This window comes from Dicentrarchus labrax, unplaced genomic scaffold (assembly GCF_905237075.1).
Source record: "Dicentrarchus labrax unplaced genomic scaffold, dlabrax2021, whole genome shotgun sequence".
Lineage (NCBI taxonomy): Eukaryota > Metazoa > Chordata > Actinopteri > Moronidae > Dicentrarchus > Dicentrarchus labrax.
This window is the reverse complement of record NW_026136721.1, coordinates 29,797,207-29,816,423: the sequence shown is the minus strand read 5'-3', so window position 1 is coordinate 29,816,423 and position 19,217 is coordinate 29,797,207. Positions and strand designations below refer to the sequence as shown.

General features: G+C 37.3%; 2 protein-coding genes across 7 annotated transcripts in view; both read right to left on the bottom strand.

Annotated features, from left to right (window-relative positions):
* Nucleotides 1-239: 239 nt before the first annotated feature.
* Nucleotides 240-15,502, bottom strand: mnd1 (meiotic nuclear divisions 1 homolog (S. cerevisiae)). 2 transcript variants are annotated; one of them, XM_051385488.1, is made up of 9 exons: nucleotides 15,356-15,502; nucleotides 14,290-14,355; nucleotides 13,540-13,597; nucleotides 11,683-11,831; nucleotides 10,331-10,405; nucleotides 10,088-10,202; nucleotides 4,220-4,264; nucleotides 1,946-2,085; nucleotides 701-1,860 (listed from the first exon to the last, which is right to left on the bottom strand). In XM_051385488.1, the coding sequence occupies exons 1-8, from the start codon at nucleotides 15,356-15,358 to the stop codon at nucleotides 1,979-1,981; spliced, it is 618 nt and encodes a 205-aa protein (XP_051241448.1). In that variant the 5' UTR covers nucleotides 15,359-15,502; the 3' UTR covers nucleotides 701-1,860; nucleotides 1,946-1,978. The 2 variants fall into 2 exon arrangements, with proteins under 2 accessions (XP_051241447.1, XP_051241448.1); XM_051385487.1 differs by having other exon boundaries at nucleotides 240-2,085.
* Nucleotides 15,503-16,314: 812 nt separating this feature from the next.
* The window catches only part of trim2a (tripartite motif containing 2a), a 32,477-nt gene continuing 29,574 nt past the window's right edge, over nucleotides 16,315-19,217 (bottom strand). For all 5 annotated transcript variants that reach the window (XM_051384908.1, XM_051384907.1, XM_051384904.1 and 2 more), the window contains exons 10-12: nucleotides 18,996-19,066; nucleotides 18,643-18,783; nucleotides 16,315-17,952 (exon numbers count right to left, since the gene is read on the bottom strand). In XM_051384908.1, coding sequence (XP_051240868.1) covers nucleotides 17,800-17,952; nucleotides 18,643-18,783; nucleotides 18,996-19,066 — 365 coding nt within the window. In that variant the 3' untranslated portion in view covers nucleotides 16,315-17,799. The remainder of the gene's footprint in view (nucleotides 17,953-18,642; nucleotides 18,784-18,995; nucleotides 19,067-19,217) is intronic.

Sequence of the window (19,217 nt, the reverse complement as noted above, 5' to 3'; positions counted from 1 at the left end):
ATTATACTAAAAGTACATTTTAATAAGAATACGTCCATGCTTTTACTTGAGTGAACTACAGAACCTTTATTTACATATTTTACATCGTTTGATTTATATTTTACTTTTAACTTGCTGCAAAATTAGTAACAATCAGTATTTACCCCACTTTACATGTAATAAAAGCTAAGTAAGCATCAGTTTAGTGTCACGTAATCTTGATGTTCTTCTTTTGGACAATACTCAAAACTAAGTTAAAGTCATTAGTCAGCATATTTATTGCGTTGTTAATCCCTTCTGAGGACAAGACACATTTAACCAAAGAGGCTGCAAGTAAAAGCAGTCTTCAAGTTAGAGACAGTGAGATTAAACTCTGCACAACCTCCACTGAGAACTTTGACATTCAGCATGTCAAACTCATGAATCATAGTTAGTACAGGTTGGGCAGGTACACACATGAACATTGACTCAGGTTACCCTTCTGTGGGTGTGTCAGCTCCACCAAACAAAACTGCAGCTAGGTATTTAGAATATTTTTCTTTTGCTGGATCAGTGTTGCTACAGTCACTAGAGCACTTCTAATAAGGAGCTTAGGGTTGCCACAATAAATATACAACATGTAAGAGCGCTGAAATTTGTGTCTGCACATTGTCTTGTGGCAGGTTATCCTCATCAGTAAAAAATAACTGAACTTATGTGTTAGGAAGCAGTACAAACAGGAAACCGCCAACACTTTTTAATCAGTAAGCCACTGTATATTTACAAGGACACATATCTTTCACATAAAATCTGATTCTTACTACTAACATGTTCCTCTTCAATGGTTTAGAGATCAAAATAAAATTACATTAGGAACATTATAAATAGAAAGCAAGTCGTGAATCAACAAAGAACTAACAATATGTTTGCATATCATTCATCGAATGGAAAGAAAACCTAACTGATGAGTAAGACGAGCATGGGGCACATTTGAAATTTAAATCAACAAACCCAGACACAATAGCAAATAGGTTCATTGAGTAAAAGCAGAGTACACAACTACCTGTTTTGCATCTGGTTTGACAGAGAAAAAGGGAGGAAAATAAGCAGGGTAATAGTCCTTCTAGGGTAATAGTCCTTCTAGACATGTCATGACAACAGTGTTCCTTTTTTTGTTCAAACAGAAACCGAGTGTGAAGATCTGCAAAAAAAGTTGAGCTTTTGTGATAGATTTTTGCAGTGTTCCAGTGGCAATTTCTAAAGAAATGAAAACACAAGAGATAGGAGACCCTGTGTAAATACATTTGTACACTGCACCCTGAGTTTAGGAAGGAATACAACTGCAGAAAACGGCTTGAAAAACTCGGACATTTTATTTGTAACATGAGAAAAGAGGTTCTGCAAAACTTAAATCTACTTTAAATATTTACAGCACTTGTATACATAACATATCCTAAACATATCCTCTGTAACTGAATTTTCCCATTAGACCCAGTCCACTTTTTTTGAATCTAGAGGACTCAATGTTGATCACAAGGAGCAACATCCCCCCCCCCCCCCCCCAGCAAAAGTGAAACAGGGAAAACATAAGAAAAAAGTGCAAAGGCATTTGATTCCAAACCATCTGTTTAAACCATACAAATTAAATCATTGGCTGCACAGATGTGTTAAGTGTTGATTCCTTTCCATCATCAACTTGGAGTTCTCAGTTTTCATGCAAACAGGTGTCCCAAAAGTCAGGCTGCAAGGTTGTGTTTATCACAGAACCCCCTAACCCCTCACATCCACGACTGGTTGGTGCTTCTCTTCTCCGGTTGCACCGAAGCAACACACCCGCTGATAAAGTCCATCTGGCTGATATCGGCCCTTATTCAAAGCCCACCACAGGTCATGAATCCTGGTCTAACACAAAGGACATAAATTAGCACTGCTGAGACCTGGTTTACTGCCCTCAAACTGAAGCTTAAACTCTTATTTTTCCTCTTACTGCGACAATGAACTAGAGAAGAAAAGCTGGCCGTCAGTCCATGTAGTCAAAGTCCTCAGGGATCCCAAAGGCTTTATTAATGCGGCTGTCATCAAAGGAGAACTTCTTCTTTGTCCATGACTTGATGGAGAAAATATTGTCTGAAAACACAAATCAAAGTCTTTGTTTGAAGTACACATATGCACTTGCCCCCCAGGTGTTATATAGTATTACAGAAAGTACAATCAGTCTGGGATTATGAGAATATTCTTGGACTCCAAGAACAAATCATCTGTGTCATTGCTCTGAAGCACCTGCTCAGTGTGGTTGTGGCAGATTTGATTATTACTTCCTTTGTGATGCAGATTGCATAAGTGCCCCAGTATTTTGCATTCAAATCTTGCTGAGTGAGTCAGGTAGAGCTGTGTGTGATTGAATTTAAGCAACAACTAATGTTCCCAAATTAAGGCTTAACTGTATTTAATTCTGTTAACTTATTTATTCATTCTTTCATTAATTTCTTATTTGCATTCTTGGCACCTTCCCTCAACTATCAAGAGGTGCAATATTTGCAAAACTGACTGTGCCAATTTATGAGCTTCATATGCTTGATGATGAATGCATATAATCACCCAAATCAACTTCTATTTAACTCTTAGTTAAAGGCGCCGTGTTGACTTCTTAACAAAGCAGATAATTCAATGAATGAGATGAATGGGATGATGTAATTTTACCTTGATAGTCTAATGTAAGAATACCTTCTTGTATACAAAAGTGATACAAGTGCAGAATTTCAAAACATATTAGTACACAAGTATATAACCAAATGCACAATAACCTGAGTGCACTTCATTCACATAAATGTTTATGAGCCTACAAGTGGCCTAGATAATATTTAACATGGCTGTAATTAATAAATAATTGATGATCTCTCTATGGCAGTTTGTTTTACAATCTAAAATTAGTTTGGATTATATCAAGGAAAGTGCCTTTTAGAAGTGATTCACGATACAAGCTGAAAACTGTGAATGTGTCACCCATTTAAAGAGTAAACCAAATAGATTCATGTAGATTAACACCTGTTTTATCAAGCGCTTAAGTCAATAAACTCTGAGTCACGCTATTAGTCCCGCAGGATAATTGTACTCTAGTTTTGATATGACGATATGCAGTTGAAGTGCTTGAGATTACCTGTGTCAGGGCTTGTTAAGTAAGTCTTTATTATGTGTAGGTGTGTCTCAGTGTGACGAGGTTAAAGCCACACAACATTAGTTTGTTTGTTTTTTTAAACTAAGGTCTGCTGTCACAGAAGAAGTTGCAGCAATACAATTTAAAACACTAAGAAGGGTTGTTAAATGTACTGACGGCCAATTGAGAGAACTGATGAAATAGTGCTGTTAGTTGCAACAGGACAGCTGGAAACACAACATCTTGTAATAAAACATTGCATTGTACTTGTTCTAAAAGCAACAACTGTATATAGTACTGGGGGGAAACAATTTTATGCTCATTACTACCTAATACGTATTCCTTTAGTAGTGTCCAGCCCAGATGTGGGAAGTGCAAGTCATGGAAGAGGCAGATATGACTCACCATTTCTTAAAATGAATTTAATTGTAAGGAAGTAAAGCTAAAACTTGCCAACTAAAACCAACAATGTGACTTTGTTGACCTGAAGAGTCAAAACACCACAGGCCTGGTTGGTTACCATTAACCCCAAAGGTCAGCTGTCTCCAAGGTTACCGCTCAGGTCAACGAATGCACTCAGAGTCGAACGTGTTGACTCCTGGGAGGTGACATGCTCAACACAAAGTGGCCTTACAGCTTGCACTTTGTGAGTTCGAGAGCTTTAAAGAGTAAATCAATGGAATAAGCCCGTCCACAGAAATTCTTGAGTTATTTTTGTAAAATAGTCAAAGGCAACTTTCTCTGAGTATTGTATTGTTTGAAATCAGACTTAGACTTATCAGAGCTACAAGGATTATTAATAAATTAGTCGATTTGGTTTGACATGTGAGGATTTGATGGTTTTCTTTGTCATAAATGTCATATATTTTGGACTGAAAACTGTAAAAAAAAAAATATATATATGTCCATCACAATTTCCTAAAGCTCAAGGAATCTAGCAAATTCTCACATTTGAGAACCATCAAATGTTCAGCATTTTTGCTTAAGAAATTACTGGAGTCGAGCTCAAACAATTAATTGATTAATCATTTAGGTGATCAACAGAAAACTGCAACTATGGTCCAGACCTATTACATGTGCATTTATTAAACAGATAAAATTACTCACCTGTCCACCTGGAAACGGCCTCTTTTGCAATAACATTTGACTTTCCTGCAAAACAAAATGTATCATATATCAATAGCTCAGATCTGTAATTAAAGACACCTACTGAGAATGCAATGGAGCCATTTCAAAAGACTACCAGTAAAATGATGAGTTACACTTAATCAAACTGCGTATAAAGACTGAAAAGAGTCATGTTACAGATGAGATTAACAGATCATAATTTTCTATTTGTGTTGCAAATCCACTCACATACTGTGTGTATGTAAAATAGGCTAAACAAATACACGCTTAACGTGAAAGAAGGACATGTTTTCTGCAACAAATCTACTGTAAGTAGTGATTTAAAAGAACATAAAACTGTCACCAAACACTGAACGCAAGACAGAAAATATACTGGGAACTTAAATACAGCAAACACTGCCCTTTATGGAGGGAAGTATGGTCAGCAATGTGATGGTTGGATAGCAACAGGCATACTGTATGAACAAGTGGTGATATACTATTAAATTAAAGTTGAAAGTTCAGCCTACACCTCCCCTGCAGCTGTAGCTGGAAGGGCCATCTAGAAACCTGAAATAAAGCTGGAAAATGTGCTCGAACTGCATAGCTCTTATGTTTTAAGTGACATATTCGGTGATCCATAAAACTGAAAACAACAGCGGGTAACATCATTAAGTTGCTAGGCACCTGGAATAATCGCTTTACCTTTTACCAGAAGTTAAAAATAACCTTTTGTTGAATCCATAGCAACTATTAACAGACACTTATTTGGCTGCTGTGCTTAGGCTGCAGCATCCTATAGTCAGCCAATATAAGCTATTTTGACAGGTTTGGCAGATTTCTCTATGATTTATCCTTCATGAAAGATCAGGAGAGCGATCTAGGCATACGTTGCTTGAGCCTAAAGCTGCAATTTTCTCACACACACACACATACCATTTCAGCATTTATTGATAAAGACACAGTGGAAACAAAGTGAATAACCACAAAAATAAATAGCTGCTGCAAGTGGGAGGGACTGAATTGAATAACTTCTGACTCATGAACCTAGAGACGATGTGATTTTACATTATGTATAAGAATTTGGATGCCAACATCTCAACTACCACGAAACAAACAGAGCCAGCAGCCGTCATGGCCCACTGAGCTTTGATTTTTGGTTTGATTACAGGAACTGTAAATAAGTCTGAGTAGGCCTCTATATTAATGTTCTAATCTGCTATCCCTGGTCACCAGATGTTAAAAGGGCACCCTAACTTAAACAATAAATCATATAAAATTAATATATATACACTCACACAATACAGTAAATACCATGCACTAGATAATATACAGTACACATCCACCAATAAATGACGCCTTTGGTAAACATATCTAAATCATAAATCTGTGTACTTTAATGGTCAATGCAGCTGTAAATAAAACGTGGGAGTTCATGTGCAACTTTTGAACTCCTATAGTGCCATACCTGTCTTGCACTGTGCCCTTCCCATGTTTGGTGGTTTTTAACCCTGCCTAGCAGCATTTCGTATCTATGGGTGTGGAAACCATTGTCAAAGATTTTGACCTGACAAATCCAATCTTAATCAAAATGCTGTCTGTATTATTATGAATTGTTTTATTATTAATATTATAAATTCTTATTTTGTATCATTCAAAAATCCCGTTCATAAAATCCATTAATAGATAAATGTACGTGCAATAATTTTAGTGCTGCAGTGTCTTAACTACAGCTCAAATGTATGTTTTAAAACAATGCAAAAGAAAAATATAGGATATAGGGCCAAATAAAGCCCAATCCACTCATATTACTTATCTACACAGAATGTGTGGAATAATTTTTCCAGAGTATCCCATATGAGAAGAAGGGGCCGTGATGAAAGAACTATTATCAGGACTGAGACCACTGAGTCCTGCACCAGGTCGGGTAAAAAGAAACAAAATGCAGAGAAATCAGAAATGAAAATCACTATAAAGGCTTTTGAACATTTAAACCAGTTAAATATTGTCAAGCCTAATCCGCTGCCAGGATTTTATTTTATTATGAAAGCTGCAAGCTCTCACATCCTCTGAGGAAACGTACAGCTGCAGCAGGAGGACAGGTGCTGCGCCAGTTAACCTAAACTTTCTCAGACCTCCAAACTGCTGTAAAGTTCGTACACCAAAACATCATAGTTTAAACCTGTGTAAGGAGATGGATTTAACAAACTCACACAGGGCTTAATTGACCTTGGTGTCCAGCTTGTTGTGTGGACGAAGCAGTAGCAGCATAGTGCGTAACAACAGTTGGTCACTGAACAGTTAGTTATGATTTTAGTTCATGTTTCTACATGTTATTCTTAATTATTATTATGTAATTATGTAAATATGTAATTAATAATTGCGGCAGTAAAAATATGACTGTGTGAGTGTAGCACGGGTCACGGGTTCGCTTGTAGGTCTTATATTAACGGGTCGGGTCTGGATTTGATTTGAAGATAATTGTGGGCAACAGGTCGGTTCCGGCTCTGACCTCTATGCATGCGGCTTTGCAATACTAGACTCTGAACTGATGTTTTTTTCTGGAAATTTGGATTTTTATTAACTTGGGTGGGAGTTAAAATGAGATAATTAAACCCGTACACATGGGGGCTGTTACCAGACATAGCACATTTAAATATAATTAGTATAATATACTGTTTCAGTGTTGTACTTGTACTGTTAATTTCTCCACTGGTCTCAAAAGATAATTCTTCTAAAGATGCTCCCTGAACCCCATCTGCATGAATCCCATATGCAGTAACAGGTCTGAGCCCATTCTGCAGGTTCAGACCAACCCCCTCAACAGTAGACATAACATCATGTCACTCACTCTGTGCAGAGCTGCACGCAGCTCTCAAAGCACAATTCAACTTTTTCTAAAGGGAGATGGTTATCTGTAACAAAGCTCTGTGTGTGTGTGTGTGTGTGTGTGTGTGTGTGTGTGTGTGTGTGTGTGTGTGTGTGTGTGTGTGTGTGTGTGTGTGTGTGTGTATGGTGTACTTAAAAGAGAAGACAATAAGATCTGCAAGCAAACGGAAATTAAGTTTATCTTGAAAGTAAGAGAAAGCGTCGCCCTAACTCTTGGGTTTATCTATTGAATCTGAGAGCATTATGTATGTATGATCTTTATCACATCATGTAATGTTCACTGTCACATGCAAGAACACGTACGTAGTTGAAACGTTGCCACAGACTCAACTTTCAGTAGAGAAAGCCACCAACCAATGAGAGTTGGGGTATCTCCTTTTACCAGATCAACACAAACCACTGCCACAAGTCAGAGAGCAACTCCACAGAGTGAACACAAGAGTTCACACAGATGTCAGTTAATAGATATGAAGGCCCTGGATTCCACATATACCCCTCGGGAATAAAGATAAACATCTAATATCGCCGTTTCATTTTCAAACAAGATCATACAATACAACGCCTTAACCTAAATGCATTCTACCTAAATGTTTTATTAGGTTTGTCTGTATTTTAAGAGGGAGAGACCCTTTTTAAACTTTGTTCAGATTGCTGTAAAAAACCTTCCTGGGGTTTGGATTCAGACCCCAACAGCTGTTGCAATGATTAAGCTTGGCAATAAGTTAATCGCAGGCACCAGAGGCCAAGTTTCTGCAGAGGGTCTTACAATGTGACCATAAAGTTATCTCCCTGGGACCAAAATAAAAACATTATAAAGACATTTTGGATTTTAGCTTGTTTTGGTTCTAAGCTAGGAATACAAACGTTTTTCATCATACACATCTACCAAACAGTTTAGAGACTATTTAGCCTGTACATTATGTGGCATCAGCTGTAGTATAAAAAAAATTTATATCAAGCACTATTTTTTAAGTTTTGCTGTGAAAATTCACTTTCGATTTACACTTAAATCCTATTTAAGAGCATTTATTGCCCAAATTCTTTGAGAAATTTGACCTTGATTATACAGATGTGTTGTGCCAAATTCTCAATATACTGGAAATTCATCCTAAACAATAAATCCAGCTAAGTCTTCATAGACATTATGGCTTTTACTGAATGTAATTATTTTAACTGGAAGATTGCTCTATCATGTATCTTTACTGGTTACCTACCTGAGCCCCCAAACTGACTTTATTCAACTTATTTTGAATCAAAATCAAATCAAACATTTTAATTTGGATTACAAATAAATGCTTCAGCAATTATTTGCCTCCCTGTCCATGTGACTGTCAGTAGCCGAGACAATATTGTCACGTTGGGAATGGAAAAAAACAGCAGAACTGCGTGCAGACTAAATGCATGCTTGGTGTAACATTGGGAGGTGCAGGTAAACAGACCAGGTATTTTTATGACACCAGACATGTCACATGTGTGCATAAAGTAACACACCCCCTTTACCACAGGTCAGCTTAACACAAAGCAGTAGAGGATTTTCTGTAACACTGCTAATAGCTATGTGAACTGTATGGAGACATACAACAGCTAGTACATAAGTCAGTGGCCAGTGGCCTTGACTTTGTGCTTTTAAAAGCTTTTAAGTCCGAAACCCTTCAAGGTGAGTGGTCAGAGGTTACAAGTCTCATGTAGGCCGCAATTAAAACTGACATACATGTTTTGAGAACAGACCAGAACAATGACGCATCTGTTTCAACAGGGTTCACATTGTTCACACGTCCTGTCTTGTATCGACATTTAGTTTGTGGTTCAAGCTGACAGTTTAAAACTGAAATAAGAGTGTGTCAAGTGACTACTTGTGATGAGTTCTCACTTCCTTGCTCACACTTCGCTTTAACCGTGAGAAACTGTGACTCTGCTGCTAAACACACAAAATGCATGTTTGTTCTTAGCAGTACAACTATAGATGAGGACTCCTGTGACAAGTATCTGCATCTCAACATAATGTCCAAGCTGTGTGACAGACAAACTAACCGTATTCTACTGTGTTAGGAAGGACTGTGGTTATATACACAAACACTATTCACTAGGCAATCCTTCAATATGGTATGGTGAGCAATTGCATTCATACAGCTATACTACATATGAATGTGGTCATGGTGTCCCTCATCACCACTGAATTTGGATAAAGCATCTCGACATCTCTTTAATGCATTTGGATGCATTCACACTTTATTTCGAGCTGTCTGAACATCCAAGATAGCGTTCAGTGAAATGTGTGAAGAGGGAATTTGAGGGTGTAAAGTGTGTTTCTCCATGTTGCTGCTCATGTTTTTTTTAGCACTACAAGTAGGTGATTTTGATTGGTGGCCAAGTTCATTGCAGCACTGTTTATTGGAGTTTTTTCCCTGGTATCATTTATATTGATGTACCTTTCTCTGTGCTAAATGGTTCATGTCTGTCAACTGGTTTAAGTTCTCCTTAATATTTGACAATTTCTGGGAGACAACACTTAAATAATCCATCTGGTAATGCACAATTTTGTGTTCATTATCTGGTGTGAAACCACTTATTCATGGTAGTTTGAGTTATATAAAAGCCTCTCAATTGGTTTGTTTCTTGGACGTTATCCAACTCTGTCCTCTGTCTCTCTCTTCTTAATGAGAGATCCTCACTGGATGCGACCAGCACCATCTGCCTTGAAGAGCCACCTGATGTTAAAATCCAGTGCTCCATCTTATTCTCTTTAGTGAGTCTTATTATTTTTTAGAACAAAAATCAATCAAAGCTTTCAGCACAAGAAAATTGGCAAATTAACTGCTTGTACTTGTACTCAAAAGAGCTTTGTACTTGAGATGTTGTTGTATGTTGTCAGTAAAGTGAGACACACAGATTTCTCTGGTCGGTGATCATAAGGGACTTGAGCACTAAAACTTAAAACTGCCTTTTTGAAAAACCGGTCATGTTGCAACGTGTACTCACTCATCTCCTCAACGACTTCTGGGTCACATTCCCTGTATTTCTCCAATTCAGCCTGGAGCCGAGTTCGTTCCTCTCTCAGAGCATTCAACTCCTTCAGCAAAGAGCTTCTCTCCTTCTGCACACACAGAGATCATTTTGTGATGTTTATTTTACTATAAATATTAATTAACTTGGATTATTCATTCAATTGTGATAGATATAACTTCCAATACAAGATGGAAAAGCATATAAAAATATTCTTACTGTATCTTGACGTCCCACTTTAGCTTTTTCAACCGCTTTCTGTACAGATATTTTCCGCTGCTTTGCTTGAGAACTCTTGAAAGTAAAAGAGTGTTACGTCAGGCATATTTGACACCAAACTGCTACCAAGGAAAAATAGAGATTTTCCGGTAGTCTGCCATAAAGTCAATTATACTGTTCAAAACAAAGTTGTTTGAACTTAAAATTGGTGAAACAGTTACTAAGACCAAACCATTAATCTCCTGAAACAAATCAACACTGGCTACCAGAGAGCAGAAACTAAGCTGACCTTTGTAGCTTTTAACTGTTATGTTTACACCCTTAAAATCTTAACTGAACATGACATTAGAGGGTAATGGTTTATTGGCATTATTGATAATTACAATGCTGTAAATTGTACTGTTACAGCATATTCTATAATTAAGTAAGGAAACATTTTCTTCATACATACTTTATATAGCCAACAGACCCTTATTTACCTTTTTTTAGCCATAACAAGTATTAACCTCCCTGTATATGATAATCACATGTATAGATTATTAGATAAACAGATTAATCGGTCGGCCGATTATCTGACATTCTGAGATAATCGACATTGGCCAATACTTGTTCTCACAAAGCCCATTTCATTCATTATCAAAAATACCACGTTACTGGCTAAGATAACCATGTTTATCAGACTGTAACGTGCATAATATAATGGAATTAAAGACTTTTCTTTGTTTTAATATCTGCATTTATCTGTGCGCTCTAAATATATGCATCGACCATTGAAAAACCCATAATGGTAGAACGCTAATCACGCGTCATTATTTTGTGACAGATTGCTGCTCCACAGCATTTAACTTCTGTCCCTGAAATCTGGTGGCCAACATTCTCTGAGGAGTCACCTCCCTCACACCATCTGTCTGCCGCGCAACAGGAGAGGGAAGTGGGACGCAACAGACAACAAGAAATTCAAAGACAAGCAGCAGTGTTGCTTTCTGTGCCAATAAATCTCTATAAAAAAAAAAAGAAGGTGTAACAAGAGAGCTTCTAAATAGTTCTAAATAGGGTTCATTATTTAACTTTTTTTGGGGGGGCGGGAAAAAATAATTAGATTTAATCACTAATAACTAAGAAATAAATACTAAGAACTTGTCCACACTCAGACGCTCATTTGCGTTTTCTTCCCATTTTTTTCTCCACTATTACCAGAAGTGTTTTCTGGGCCGGGCTCGTCATAGGTTGACCTCATTTACTGTAAACTAGAGTCTTCTAACAGATAAAACAACAACCTCTCTTTGTGTTTTGTTCAGTAACATCTGAAGCTTTTGAGATATGAGGTCAGACTACATCTGAGTCCCCTTCACCTGTGTTTGCAGCTCCTCCAGTTTGTGCTTGCGAGCGTGCAGGGCCTTGCTGGGAAAGGCCCAGTAGTAGTTTGATGTACCCACTCTCTCACAGTCCACCATGTTGTCATCCACCAAACTCTGCAGCACATCCTTCACAGTCATGGGAGCTTAAAGCAGCAGAGGGAGAAAAGCACACCTTCCACATTAAAGATTCACAATCCTCTATTTTCTATAATTGCACTAACATCCTAGCAGTCGATCCTATTTGTGTACAGTTGATTTGATTTGTGGACGACTGATTTATGGTGGAGGTATGACTGTTTACAAGCTCAGAAGACTTTAGGCAATATAAGATGTATCCGAGGTTAGGTATAATATTGCATTCTACTGAGGATTTGAAAAAAAAAAAAATACAAGCCAGCATGAGCTCTCATTTTTATTACTGGCAAGGCTTTACCACTCAAATGTTCACAAAACTAAACCCACACATCTGCAGCCTATCTGGCCGTTTCATACTTATCAGAGAGAACACTGCATGAGAGGATGCAATAGAGCAGGAGTTTCATCTTGAAGAGTGTCAGCGGTGAAATGTGATACTCCCACACATTTGCTCAGCTGGTCCACTGTGAAACTGTAAGAGCTTATCCGCTGTGTTTAGGGGCTGAGGGATGTCGAACGGCAGCAAAAATAAAAAACGAGGATTCAAAAATGAAAAACACTCTGGATGGATTAACCAAACTCTGTATGTGCATGACTTCAGAACACTCTTTTCCAGGCCTATTCAAATAGCTTTTTGCCCCTTTTTCGACTTCAAACCATTCTGCCTTTTAATGGTTACCAGGATGTTATTAGCACTCTGAGATCACCCTCTTGGCCTCTTTTTCTCATACTTTTTCCCCCCTTCTACAGGAACATGTGCCCATAATGCAGATCTCTTGTTGCCCCCTTCCCCCACCACTCAGTAACTACATCATGCCCAAGTAAGGGGGTCAAAAACATGTGCTTTTAATCACAGCAACACGATCCAGTTTCTCCAGATTAATGTGATGTCCACTTTAAAAATCCCTCCTCAGTTCACCCAAACATACACAACATAGTAGTTTGTGGGATCTAGCACTTAAAATTCCAAGTTTGTATTTTTATAAATTAAATAAATGTAAAGTCAGACTCCATGTTGACGTTGAGGGAATATGTTTTATTTAACAAGTAAAAGCTTTCAACACTTCTCTGCACTATAAGATTACTGCCAGGGATAGGTCTGGTTCTGCTTATACAGACTGAATACAGTTAAAATGGTGAACAGCGAGTCCTGGTTACCATGGTGATTTTGCAAGCATGTCGCCATACGTGTTCAGGAATGCGTGCAGGTGACTGTTTTATCCCATTTATTACTCTTTAAAACACACTACAGTTCTAGTAATTATTTTCTAAAACAAACTATACTTTTATATCTTTGAATATAGAAGTTCATTTTCTTTTCTACTTGTTTTACTAGAGTCGAAACAAGCGGAGATGTTTGGTGCTCAGACTAAACCAACTTGGCTAAAGTGTTCACTGTCTATTACAACTGAAATATCTATAAAAAAGGATTTTAGTTTTCCCTTAGAAATCACCCGAGTGTCTCCTGTTCAGACTCAGCTCCCACGTTCGTGTTTGACTTTTCTAAAAATAGTCAATAGTGACGTCTCTACTAACCTTCACATTTGTTTAATTTATTTTGTTAGAAACCAGCAAGGGAACACACACGACAAAGACTTTTCATATTATGTTAAACAATCTGAAACACTTTGACCAGTTGGACAGATGTGGACATACTATTTAAATAATGAAGTGTTAACAACGTTTTCCCCTCTAAAACTGTTGATAATTGCTCACCTATGCCCTTCGTCTTAGGGGCGATCTTCTCTATGTCTTTCAGCTGAAACACATCTTTCTAAAAAGAGGAAGAGAGAACACATTCAAAGAAGAACAATTTTATTTATCATGATATCATAGAAAAGGGAACATCTATGTAACATTTTTTTAACATCTATCTAAGTCTGTAGCAGTATCTCAGTGTTTGGCTGCTCTTTAGTTTGGCTTTCTGGAAATTTATATTCATCAGTGTTGAAAATATAAAGTAACATGACTCTACCTTTCCGGTTACGTAGGTGTTATTCATGGTTCATCTATTGTAGGCAGCCTCATTGTGTCTAATCTGACTTTGCTAGGCTAGTTTAGTTATGAAAAGTATTTGTGTGTTTCTGTGTGCAGATGTTGTGTATCTGTATCAAAGGGACAGAAAACCCACAAACAACAGGTTTTTAAAATTAGAACAGTAAAAACCTTCTCTGTGTTACTTTGGTGTGGTCCATTTATGTGTTGGTGGTAGTTTGTATGTTAGCTTTTGTCTCCTTCGCAAAAAGTGGGCAGCAATATTAGCGACATTAAATCAAAACACCTACTTTTCAGATAATAAATAAAGATAAATAATAAAGATAATAGAATCCATAAAACAATACTGACTATGAAGTATAGTGATCAGCTTATAAATCCATGCAGTTGTATTCAAGGCGGCATAAAGGGGATGTTATATTGTTCCTACTTTAAACGGTTATGTGGTCAACCTGCAGTGGCAAAACTCACCGTTTCGAAGAAAATCTCCATCATGCGAGTTCTCTTCTCCTCCAGACTTAGTCCTTTCTTCTTTGACTGTAACAGATTCAGACTTAAGACAGTTAACATCTGTTTTTGTTTGTAAAAATCAAAGTAATGGGAATATTTCCAGCTGCTGAATCTAAGACTCTTCCAAGTATTATAGGATTTCAAATCAGTAGGGGAGTGACAAGAAAAGTAAGGTTATAACTACTTATTTCTAGTGAAATGTGTTAGTATTAGTTACTGGAGAAGGTAATATTATCACTAGTAATGAGTTACTGCCCAACACTGATCATTATAGACTATCACTGTTGCCGATATTCTTTATACTTAAAACTGTGATCTTTTGCACATTCCTGCACAAACTGTCCAGCTTTTCATTTAATATAACGTTAAATAATCATATTGTGCATAATATCTATTACTATCTAACCTTATATCTTTTTTTTTTCATACATTCTTGGCAATTTTCTACCTTTCTACTCATGCTTCTTCTTGCCTTGCAGTAATTGTTTTCATCTCATATTGTTTTTGTTATGCACCAAACCTGATCCCTATGTTTCCATATAAGTTACATTATATATTATTATATATATATATAGACTGTAAATGGTTTCTACATTAGCTAGTGTTGTTGTAATATGGCTTCCGGCCACCGCAGGCAGCACCGGACAGGTCTCCATTAGTCCAGGATCAATGTTTAGATTTCACCTGGCTAATGGAAGTACACAAACTCTTGTTTTTATTTTATTTATTATTTTACACCTGCCTGTCAAGATCTGTTCCTCTCCTGAAGTTCACCTTTCCTTCAACATGCTCCTGCATTTATCTGCCCTCCATTAAGATACGTTACATGGGGGGATGCTTAACGTTGACGGGCGGTTGTGTTAATAAGCCAATATCGATCCGGTTCAGGTAACGTATTGATGACAATGTAACGTTTTAAACTCTGTGTCGTTAGCTAAAGCTGCTGTTACCGTTAGCCTATCACGTTACATGAGCTCCTCTGACGCGTTGTCACATGAACTGCAGGTAAAGGTGAACATCTGCTTACCATTTTGTTACGTCGGCTGTATCAGGAGCGTCCACTAACATTAAGGTTTCAGGCGTTAGATGTTGTTCTGTTGATGTTTATAATCCAAATAAGAAAACGCTCGTTCGCGCGGTACTGAATTTCCCGCGGTACAGTGTCACGGGGGTCCTGCTGCCTTCGCTGCTCCTCGTAAAACTCCAACTCCCCTTTTTTTGTTGCAACGCAGATTGAGCTTTCATTCTAAAACAGTCTATCCTTTTAGCATAAAACAACTAATGTTTTTAATGCGGCTTCCATAGTTTTCCACGTCAAGTATCTGGGAAACTCATGTTTGCTACAGTTTTGGACCGTTAGTGTCTTGTTAGCTGCAGTCATGATTATTTCCGACTGCAAGTGAAGGCAGCATCGCTGTTGTTATTGTTCAGCTCATAGTTGTCTGACGCCCCCTGCTGTCTTATTACATACATTGTTCAAATGGGGCTGCAGGTATTAATTTCCTGTTACATTTGGGGGAGACATTAAAATAAATAGGACATCAGTTAAAGTTTGCTGTGCAGACTGACAGATTTTTAGTAATAGAATAACGTGCAAGTGGCAGTAAACACTGTATGAGGGATTTATTGCATTTCTGTGTAAAGATTTCCTAATATATACAAAATATGAGCATGTAACAAAACATATCTACCATTTGTAGCGCTTTGAAATATGCATGTTTATTATCTTTCAGGTTTTTTGATCTCCAATTATATTGAAAAACCTGATTAATCATCACTGCAGGGAGAAATGCTATATGTGTGATCCTAAACATGTTTTTAGAATTATTAACGCAAAGTTCAAAGTGCTAACATGCTTTGTGTCAGTCTGCAAACTAATAGATGCTATGCTAATCTAATAAAACAACTTAATATCATCATACCACAGTGTTTTCAGCAGCTATGGAGTTAATAAGATACAGTACAGCAACACAACATCAAACAATATTCTTTACTATGGGCACTTTAATTCCATTTGGCATTACAAATATAAACAAGACAATGGAAAACAAATAATTTAACAGGATTGTGTAGAAAATGGATGACCAAATTCAGGACAAGTTAATGAAAACTGTGCTTGAAGACAAACAGATTTCGACTAAGGCTTTCTAATAGGAGCACAGTGCATTTTTACAACATACCCCTCAACTGTTGAACTACATTTTTCATCTTTTTCAGAGGATAGGCAAATTGTTTTTACTAAATAAAATACAACTTGTTAGTAGCTCTACCAGTTCTATTTTTTGAAAGACATAAGAGCACATGGAAAGGAGTGAAGGTGATCACAGTTCTGCAGGTGTGTCTGATGCTGTCGTTGATGAACGAACCCCTTCAGCGAGGGCTGATGCACCCTACCGAGTTTATTTTCGGCATTTTCATATTTACTCCAATTCTGCAACAAAGAGGTTTGCACGTAATCACAGCAGATTGTAAGTCAGAATGTCAAGAGGCTTCAGACACAACACACATGCGTGCACGAACACACGGCAGATTGTAAGTCGACATATCAAGTGGCTTTTGTTTGGTACCTTAATTGATCACAACACACTCACGTAATCACACTCACCTTGCACACACAAACACTCTGTTTTCTGTAAAACCAATTAAATGAAGTTATCAGCATACTTCAATAACCACGTGTGTGTGTGTTGACATATAACATTAACTAGTCATTTTCACATACAGGTAGAAGTATTAGTGAAATAGTGCTTCAGTTTAAAGTTCTGTTGATGTAGTTAAGTATCAGCCTGAAATAGATTTCTATATAGTGCACAGTAGCTTTTCTGGTGGTTCTCAGTAAAAACAGCATGCACAGAGATGCTTAATCATGCTCTAAAATACCCTGCTACCTACAGTAGGTGGAAGATTTTTCTTTTATAGTGAACAGGCAAAATGTGAAGACTCCTAAGAGCATTTAACAGGAAGTTGCAGTGACTGGAACTATAAATAGAATACCCATTATGTTTCAGGTGACTAAGGTACAGCTTCACTTAACACAGTGTCCAACCAGTATTTTTAAGAACAAGTGCAATGGCATTATTTTCCAGTTTTCCTGCCATATCACAACCAATCAAAAGGTCTAACATATATACAATACTAAAGTTTTATTTTTGAAATCAGCATAGTTAAGATGGAACGTTAACAAGGTTATGTGTGACTCCTCAAAGAACCAATCAGCAGCAGCCGTCTGTGAATATCATATATCCTCACACTTCATTCAAACCACAAATATTCACGTCTGTTGTTTCTTCAATGTCAGAAGTGATGCCACAGACACACGGGTGGAGAACAGTCAAACAGATGGCACGACGATAGCACGAAGGATGAATAGGTGAGCGGATGAAGTGCAGTCACTCCATACTAATGAGTGCATGTGAGTATATATATATATATACACTGTACAGTTTGTGCGCTGAGAGAGAAGAGCTGCTACTACTGCAGGTAGCGGTAGATTTTGAAGCAGTGGTTGCCGGAATCTGCAACCACAACATGTCCGTCAGAGGTGAGAGCCAGTCCCTGTGGGCCATACAGCGGGTCTGCAGATGTGTTGATGTAGGACAGGAACGAACCGCTGCCATCAAACACCTGAGAGAGAGAGAGAGAGAGAGAGAGAGAGAGAGAGAGAGAGAGAGAGAGAGAGAGAGAGAGAGTAAAGTATTGGGGTGGTATTGGCAAAACCAAGTCAATTAGAAATACTGAAACACGAAACAACACTACACACTTATTGTAAAATTGAATATAATAATTACTAAAAGTTGCATTAGTTTATTTGGCATTATCTGTTGAAAAATGTATTTTTGGGATCAGTTTGGAGTTGGTATTTTTGACACTTCAAATTGAAACAAGTACACAGATTTGGAAGAAGAAAAAATTTAATATTTCCATTATGTAATATAGGTTAAAATAAAAAAAAAAGTCAGAATGATTTTATAAATAAAAGATGATTCACAATGACTTAAGTGGTAGTTTAAAAATGGGACCTTTTTTTTAATTTTCTTATTATTTAGAAGTATGTGAACTGAAGAAGAGAGAGAAATCTTTCTTTTTATATGAAGAAGCTGTAAATATGACTGATGTAACATGATATTTACATTTATATATTCTTCAGATTCTTTGGTCCAAAGCGATGTACAAATGTCATTTTTAAACGTGTTAGATGATGGCATAGTATTAAAATTCCAATTAAAAGACATTTGGTCTGCAAGGTGTAGAAATTAGCCATAAAAGACATAAACAGAAACTGTGAATGCAGCAGGAGATAAAACTTGTACTGACCTGTATCCTACTGTTGCCCCAGTCTGCCACTATGATGTTTCCATTGACATCCACTGCCACTCCTGTGGGGGCGTTGAACTGGCCGTTGCCTTCGCCGTTAGAGCCAAACTTCAGCAAGAATTCTCCCTCTGTGTTGAACACCTATATTTTGGTTTCCAAGAGGATAATAGCATGGAGATAATAATATAAAATGAATAAAAGCAAACAGTGAGCAATGTATGCCAACACAGTAAAAAAGTCTATCATGCAAGCTACCATTTTTAGTACCAACATCTGGACTGATCATTATCTATTTTAGCTCTAGACTTTGTATACCTACAATACGCTTCCATTACTGCCGATACTGCACTTACCTTGACTGAGTGGTTGTGGAAATCTGTCACTATGATTTCATTGTTGTTGTTGACAGCAGCAAAGTGAGGGCCTAAATACATAAACAAAAAAAGCAACAACAAGGTTTCAGATATGAGTTGTTTGTCATAATCAGACAGAAGTAGTTCAGTTTAAAAAAAACAACTTCATGGCAGGTGTTTTTAGAGGACATGCAAGTTAATAAGTAGACAAATGTATTTAAT

Excerpts from the sequence above, each read along its gene's own strand:
- mnd1 (XM_051385487.1), bottom strand. Across the intron at positions 10,406-11,682 it reads TGGAGGAGCTGCAAACACAG|AGTTCTCAAGCAAAGCAGCG; the intron begins GTGAAGGGGACT and ends TTTACTTTCAAG. Across the intron at positions 10,203-10,330 it reads AAGTGGGACGTCAAGATACA|AAGGAGAGAAGCTCTTTGCT; the intron begins GTAAGAATATTT and ends CTGTGTGTGCAG.